Raw genomic sequence first — 8,721 nt, forward strand, 5'->3', positions numbered from 1 at the left:
TGAGAGATGAGAATCTGTGGGTCGAGGAGCAGCACTGTTGTGTGATTGTCTGATTGATGATCAAGCTCATGAATATTTATACCTCATTAAGCACTTGTTTGTGTGATAGATACGTCAAGAGAAATGGAGCCAAAGCGCAGACAGCCGTAAAAAATACACTGCTGAGCTACTGTTCAGGGTAAATGCACAGGAAGGGAAAAACAAAGCATTTTGCTTTAGTTTAAAGTCTTATTTCAAATGTCTAAGGGTTTTTGATGGTACTCACTTTGTACTCAGCTGAATTTCTGAATAAGGCTTTTGTTAATCTTCCTCAGGGATATTCAAATTATGCAGCTCATGGGCCAAATGTGCACCAGGGGCCAGTGAATAAAAATGACCCGCTAATAGCTGATACTTATGTAAAATGTGCAATAACCAACAATTACAGCTACTTGTGCTGCATCAGCCTTATATTTAAATCCATTTTAATTTATATCAGAAGTGCTGGTTAGACCCTTTGCATTTTCCAAAACAATGTAGATATATTTTAGTTACTATATATTTATTTTATTCAGATGAATTAATAATTCTAAACATTATACAATTTCATAAATGTATGCTAATGTCTCATCTTCAAATGTCTTAAACCTTCACAAATCAGTACTTAATATTCAAGAGAATGTGACTACAATTCATCTGTAAAATCAATAATAGCCCTATCTCGTGATAATTGGATGCATCAGTGCGTTTTGCTTGAATGGTATGTTTTTTTATTAATTTTTTTTGGCTACTAAATGGAATTCACACATTTGAGTATGCTGTAGTCTGTCACTTTGGGCCACTCAGTGATGACAGTATTTGCATAGTGATGCATTGCTTCATAATAATTAAAAAGGAAATGTGACTTGAAATGAATTGAGAAACTTTTTGTGAATGAATCTGATTATCAATTACAGTGTTGCAGGTGGTTGCTAGGCTTTTCTAAATGGTTTCTAGGGTGTTCTAGGTCAGGGGTCCTCAAATAGCGGACTGTGGTCCGATTCTGGACCCTGGCTGGGTTCCAACTGGACCTCGAGACATAATGATCCGGTAGCGCCATCAAAACAATGGAGCGGTTCACACCACAAGCCCTGAGGGTTGTTTATGATAATGATCTTTTTGCCGCTATATCCTCTAATATTTATATCTAGAGCAAAACCCTCTTCATTAAAGCCCTTTCCATTCCGTGCAAGTTGCTTCTCTCTCCCGTTAAAGCGCCTCATGAAGAGCTGCAGATAATGTAGTTATTTTACCATACAAACTTCCTGAGATGAGAGCGCTTCTCTTGCTCTCTCGTACTGTGTGAAAGTCTGTGTGTGTGCGCGCATATTCATGTCTAATAATTGTGTCCAATTCTATTTAATGCAGTCCCACAGCAGACTATAGATGAATGTAGGAAGGGATTTTTCACACTCTCTGCCATTTTGGATGTGTTGCAGATCACGTCTCAGTTGGAGGCTTGGGGGACAGTTTTTACGAGTACCTGCTGAAAGCCTGGCTCATGTCTGACAAAAGTGACGAAGAGGGAAAGAAGCTCTACTACGATGCCCTGCAGGTAAAGTCCATTTTTTTACAGAGAGAAAAAGACCAGAGAAACGTTACATTCTGCTGCCGATTTGATCAAATGGCCAGACCGCTGCTGACTAGACATTCATGTTTCTTGGACATAAAAAAACATGTCTCTTTGAACACATAAAAGTCTTCACCTGAATTGCAGCCCCGAAAAAAAAAAACTCTTCAAGGCTTTTTATACTAACCCTGTTCTAGGCCGCCTTCTAACTATGGGCTGTTATTATAGTACAGCTAATTCCCTTATAAGGTAAAACTTTGGACTTGTCCTAGTCCTTTATTAACATAAGTTTGCAAAAGCACATATTCAAAATATATATTTCCTTTTCACACTGATTTTATGCAGCACATACACAAAAGCTTTATTTGGTAAGTTTTACTATCGCAGCCCTTTTGACCTTTCTCTAGTTTCACACACAAACACCCACAAACATAACACTTCTAACAATGACCCTTAAGTTCGCAGGTCAAGCTCAAATTATGCTTTAAGTCATTTGAGCTTGTCCTGCAAATTCAACAGATCCTCATTTGAGCAATCTATTTAATTTTCAACCATAAAACTGTTTACAATGTGTATTATTTTCTTATTTAATCGTTCAACTCGTTTGCTAATTTTTATTAACTGATGTGCACGATGAATCAGTCCATTCCGAGGAAGTTGATCTTCTCCTGCGCCTTTCTCTCCTCCTTCTGCGTCTTGCTATAAGATCGTCCATAAAAATCTCAACCTTGTCTGTTACATTAACATTTCTTATTTCTGGGTCATCTCCATCCGTTACATTCAAAGCATGCAGATAGTCTTATACCATTTCTGGGGGTTTATCAGAAGAAGATGATTTATCAGAAGAATTCATAATCATTTGTTCTCCATTTCCAATATTTATTACAAACTAAAAGGCTTTCATTTTATTTATACTGTATGTCCTTAAATTCAATTCTGCATCTTGTTCGCTAGCTCAATTCAATTCTCATCTCTTTTTTTTTTTTTTTTTTGGTAGAGCGATCCAGATACACTTCAATAAAACAATAAACAAAAACAAAAAAAATAAAATTGAATTTCTATTCTTAAGGCTTGGTTGTCATTCACAAATTAAATTTAATATCTAGTCGGACTAAAGTTTATTTAGTGCTATTTCTGTATTGTTGAATGTTTCCCCTCAAGTTTCCATGTCCAGTTTTTCCAGGAAAGAATCTGCATTGCAAATGTTTGTTTTTATTGCCCTTAGCTTGAACATTTAGAAATTTGTCCTCTGCAGGTTTTCAGGTGTTGGAATTCCTCTTCAGTGTTCATCTGTGTAAATGTAGTGTGTGTGTGTGTGTGTGTGTGTGTGTGTGTGTGTGTGTGTGTGTGTGTGTGTGTGTGTGTGTGTGTGCGTGTGTGCGTGTGTGCGTGTGTGTGTGTGTGTGCGCCTGTGTGTGTGTGTGCGTGTGTGCGTGTGTGCGTGTGTGCGTGTGTGCGCGTGTGTGTGTGTGTGCGCCTGTGTGTGTGTGTGTAAGCTGCCACCAGCGTTCTGCTGAAGCTGTCCGCGAGAGCTTTGGAAAGCTGGTGCAGACTGATTGTTACAGACCACAAACTCAATCCTCACTTTCATTAGAGAGGACCATCTCAACCTGCCTAAGATAATGTTGTCCCTCTGGCCGTCTGTCTGGGTGCCTCCCTGGAGTGACTCAAACACACACACACACTTTGGACTTCAGGCCAATCATCCAAGAAAAGAAAAGGGCATTATTTCGGTCACCTTCAGAGAGGGCTTATAAAATTGCCATTGTGTCCACCATTTTACCCAGGCATTCATTACCACTATATAAAGCTCTTTATCAGGCCTTTAACTGTCTCTATACAGCCTGATTTCACCTAATTTATCTCACTAACCATGGATAGTGCGCTCAATCATCTCCTTTCATCCACACCTCTCAGCTGTAGCATTCAGTTATTTGCACCATTGGGAAAAATAAGCACATTACGGCAATTAGTGTTGACGTATCGCAGTAGATTGAGTTCCTGTTGTGTTCAAGGAATGCTAAATGCTAAAGTCTTCATTTTTGTGCCTAACAGTGTTGGGGGAGCTACTTTACTACTAGCATTCCAAGCTACGAACTAGTGTTATTTGAATATGGTTGTAATCAAAATTATTCAATCCCAATTGCAAATCAGGTTTATTGGCAATATTTACAGACTTTCAGCTGTTTGCAGTGAACAAATCAAACAAAAGTAATTGAAATAGCTCAACACAACAAATGTTAAAAAAAATGAAAACTAATCAAGAGCTTCATTAGTTGCACCAGGTGTGCTTGAGCTAGAACACATGAAATATCTGAACTGGCTAGGTTTGTTGTGTGTCACATTTGACTGCATGTTAGAAATATGGCTCAATAGATAAGTCAAAAGAATGCTCCAAAAAGTTGAGAGAAGAAATCGTCGCCCTTTACAAAAAAGGAACAGGATACAAAAAGATAGCAAAGGCGCTAAATGTTCCTAGAGACACAGTTGGAAGCATAGTTTGCAAGTTTAAAGTTAAAGGAACTGTGGTTACACTACCTAGACGGGGCAGAAAAAGAAAGCTGTCAATGGCTGCAGCCAGATTTCTGAGAAGGCAGGTTTAGTTGTGTTGAGCCATTTCAGTTACTTTGGAGAGCTTTTGTCTTTGTTCTGTTAGTATGTATGTATGTATGTATGTATGTATGCATGTGAAGGTCCCCTTTTTTCCTCTTAACAATAAATTTGAAACTTTTGTTTGATTTGTTTATTGTAAACAGCTGAAAGTCTGCACATTTTGCAAATAAGCCTGATTTGCAATGTGGGTTGCATCATTTCGATTATAACTGTACTTGATTCTGCTCACTTGTGGCATTCAGGTAACTGTTTTCATACACAATTTTTAAAGTTACGATGATTCTGAAAAGTGCTGGACCCCTGTCTACCAATCCTCAATGTCATGTGAATAAATATTAATAAAATAAAATATGTACATGTTATAAATATTATTACATTTTTTATGGTTTAGGTTTGACAAGCACATCTCACAGTACAGAATGTGATTTATTTCTCCATGTGCTGTGGCAGGAGAGTAGTTACTGTGGTCTACTGCGGTTTCATGTATCAATCCGCACTCTTTTTCTTTTGGATAATAAAATAATTTGAACTCAAATCAATATTTTTTTTTGTATATATTTGATTTATTTAATTAATATTTCATGTCCATCTATGCATTTAATTAGCACAGCAGTAATACACAGGATAATAAACTGCCATTCATTATCGCAGTATATCATTAGGGTGACGCAAGATCCAAAATTAAACACCTGAATCCAGCATTCTCATGCTATAGAAGAATATATAACAAATATTTGATTAATTACTCATCTTACTCTTCAATTCAATTAGACAAAAAAAACATAAAAATCTTGACAAAAATGCTATCATTACATGAACAGCTACAATACATTATTCAACGTACTTAAAAAAAGTAAGCTAGTACTGTTACTACTTTCAGTTTCTCCACAACACTGATGCCTTATCTATGATGAAATAAGATTACAAAGGGTGTGATGTAAGAAAAAGAGAGTCAGAAGCTTTACTTATTTCCTTGCGTGCCTTTGGTACCATGGTGATGAAGTCTCCAGTTTTCCATTCAAATGCACCGGAGCCCTTTTCCAGACAGATAAGAATCTCATTCCCCATGTGTGTGATGTTTCTGTAAATACAGATCGCTGGCACACAGCTGTGACCCTGATTTCTGCTATGATCTTCCTTACTCTGGGCCTTGAACTGTTCTTAGGACTCTTTTGAGAGAAATCACACCGAAGCCTTGAATGCCCTTGTTTGCATTTGTTTTGTTTGTTTGCCTAATCGCCAAAAGAGGACAAAGTTCATTTTAACCCACACAGTATAAATAACCACAGAGTGAAGAAATTGGCATTGAAAACAACTTAAAGTGACCTCTACTTTTCATTTTCTGTTCTGTTCTGTATGCAGGCGATTGAAAAGAATTTGATCCGGAAGTCAAGCGGAGGGTTGACGTATATTGCAGAATGGAAAGGTGGACTCCTGGAGCATAAGATGGGTCACCTGACCTGCTTCGCCGGTGGTATGATTGCTTTAGGAGCAGACGGAGCCCCCGATGATAAGACGGGTCACCAGATGGAGCTCGCGGCTGAGATCGCCCGCACGTGTCATGAGTCTTACACCCGAACAAGTGAGTGACAGAACTGCTTTGAAAATGCATTTCCAGCAAAAAAAAAAAAAAAAAGATACTTGATTATACAGACATTTTCTAGCTATAGTTAGAATAGTGCAGTGCAAGTGCAGACACCCTGAAATAAGAAATAATGTTTTGTGTAAAGAAAATTAAGCTTATTTTCTACCATTTTTATTTTCTATTTTTCTTGCCTACCAATTATGATTGCAAAAAAATAATTCAAATTCTCATTATTGTATTGTGAATAAATTATTGTTGTTGTTTTTGTTTTAGTAAAGTATTTATTTTGTTATATTATCTTTATTATTTAATTTTATTATTATTATTATTAATTCAAATGACTGTATAACAGTAAATCGAAAGTACTCAAAGGTAAAATGGTAATTACGGTAATGAGAATTATTGATTTATTTACTTATTTAAACTACGGTAATGAGTTTTTGTGGAAAATTGTGACATGAAAACAAAACAATGTATTTATGTAAATATTTAAATGATATATTTATGCATAGGTTTGTCTAACATACATTATATACAGATTATGTAATGTATTTTTCCACATCTGTGCAGTGGCAAGAGATTTGTTATTTTACTTGTCAAGTATTTTCTTTTGCTGACTCTGCTCAGTGCCAGTTAACCCTGAACACACACACACACACACACACTCAAATCCCTCTGGCACTTGTTAAACACACACACATACAGAGTCATAGTCATCACCGACGTGTTCATAATGCGTAGGTATTTTTATCTGACGCAGATTAACAAAGGTCCAGATTATACCACAGCCCCTAATCCACATTCTGATAGTGTTTCTCTTCATCTCAGGAACAGTGTAATCCCATAATCCCTTGTCTCCATGGACGTTTGAGCAATGAATTTGTCGGCATGCATGTTTCAGGTATGAAGCTGGGTCCCGAGGCGTTCCGTTTCGACGGTGGCGTGGAGGCCATCGCCACACGGCAAAATGAGAAGTACTTCATCCTGAGGCCGGAGGTCATCGAAACGTACATGTACATGTGGAGGTTCACCCACGACCCCAAGTACAGACAGTGGGGCTGGGAGGCGGTACAGGTGAGAACTGTGTCATGTGGATTTGACACATCACTTATTATGTAATGTCACCAGTACGTGACTGGTTAAACTGGGATGTAGGCCAGACTGTGAGTCACAGTGAGGCTTTATCCCTGCCCTCAGACGCTCCCTGCACTTCAGCATAGCAGGATTAGAGACAATGGAGACCGCCAGGATCTCACAGCCTTGTAATTGTATCATAATGACTTCAGATTGCCATTGTGATTTGTCTGTCCCTTTAGGCGATACATCACATCTCTTCCTCCCTCGCTCTCCCTCTGCCATCTATTCCCCTCTCAGTAAAAATGTGCTGGCTCAACTCTTATGGAATGAAAGGCTTGATTCTTTCTTTCCTTCAAAAACCGCTTTGTAAAATCTTCATTATCTTAAAACGTTCTTTTACACAATCTTTACACCGCCACAACGCCAATAATTTGATTGTTATTATGGCACTTTTCCCAAATAGAGCACAATTTGCTATCCCATTACTGTTTGATAAACTGTTATATGAGGTTTCTAGCATGAAAAGTGGATCATTTTAAACAAATCAGATATCTTTTGTCTATTTAACTTTGATGTTTATTTATTAAAACATTTTAATTCAATGGTTTTAAACTGTATTTACATATGTTCCAAAGTTTAAAATATCACTAATCACATGCACGTGTTTTATGGGGACTTACCATAGACATGATGATTTTTTAAGTCTTTACTGTCACACTTGATCAATTGAATGCATCTTTGCTGAATAAAAGTAATTTCTTTTAAAACTTGGTATTCAAACAAACGCCTAAATCCTGAGAATTAAACTTTGGCACATAAATTGTCCTACACAGTTGTACAGTTTTTCTGTTGTAAATCATGAGGCTCCTTGAGGTAAACTATGCTACACTATTACTTTTCTGAGTGATTGGACCTACTATGTATGCCTGATTGTCAATAAAAGGCTGAATCTCCCATAGACTTACACTGAAGGAGCAGCCTTAAATGTATATCTAGAGACCAGAATATTATAAAGCGGGGGTCTACAGGCAGGTGAGTTTGATCAGGGTCGGAGCTAAAAAGAATTGCCAAGCCCTGTTATATAGACTTTGGAGTGGGGGTCTTTTGAATGGAGCCAGTAAACACCTTTGCATCAGTGTACTGTCTCTGAAAATCAAAGGTACATGCAGTTGCTAGGAATTACATTGATACTGACAGGTGCATTTATATCTCTGTATCTCAGGCTCTGGAGAAGTACTGCAGGTTGGAAGGGGGTTACAGCGGAGTAAGAGACGTCTACGCCAGCACTCCTAACCATGATGACGTGCAGCAGAGCTTCTACCTGGCTGAAACACTCAAGTGAGTACAGCGTACACACTGGTGGCTGTGTTGCAGGGTTGAGAAAACTGCTTGCTTAAAGGGGTGGTATAATGCCCTTTTCACAAGATGTAAAATAAGTCTTTGATGTCCCCAGAGTGTGTATGTGAAGTGTAAGCTCAAAATACTCCACAGATATTTTTATACAGCATGTTAAAGTTCTCACTTTTTGAGGTTGAGCAAAAACGCACCGTTTTTGTGTCTGTTCCTTTAAATGTAAATGAGCTGCTGCTCCCGCACAGAGGGCGGAGCTTCAACAGCTTGTGTCCTTTTCTCTCACACACACATGCATTGAAAATTTCAAAAACTTTTAGCCTTTTATGTTCAAACCGGAGTCAGAAACATGGAGAGACTCAAGAAGAAGTGACATGTAGACAACATTTCTGAATGGTTAGTTGATGAATTTATGTAGCTTTTGTCTAGTTATCTTCTAGTCATTGATTAGCATATTCTGTCTTGATAATCGCGTTCCCGGGGGCGGGTTTATGTAAATTTTAGGGTT

The 8,721-nt window shown here is 37.9% G+C and overlaps 1 protein-coding gene across 1 annotated transcript in view; it reads left to right on the forward strand.

Moving 5' to 3' along the window:
- Positions 1-8,721, forward strand: part of man1a1 (mannosidase, alpha, class 1A, member 1) — a 104,122-nt gene that overhangs the window by 87,747 nt on the left and 7,654 nt on the right. Inside the window, exons 8-11 of the mRNA XM_084090961.1 lie at positions 1,458-1,573; positions 5,564-5,783; positions 6,688-6,860; positions 8,086-8,201. Of these exons, the coding sequence (XP_083947087.1) occupies positions 1,458-1,573; positions 5,564-5,783; positions 6,688-6,860; positions 8,086-8,201 (625 nt within the window). The remainder of the gene's footprint in view (positions 1-1,457; positions 1,574-5,563; positions 5,784-6,687; positions 6,861-8,085; positions 8,202-8,721) is intronic.

This window comes from Abramis brama, assembly GCF_963993115.1.
Source record: "Abramis brama genome assembly, chromosome: 18".
Lineage (NCBI taxonomy): Eukaryota > Metazoa > Chordata > Actinopteri > Cypriniformes > Leuciscidae > Abramis > Abramis brama.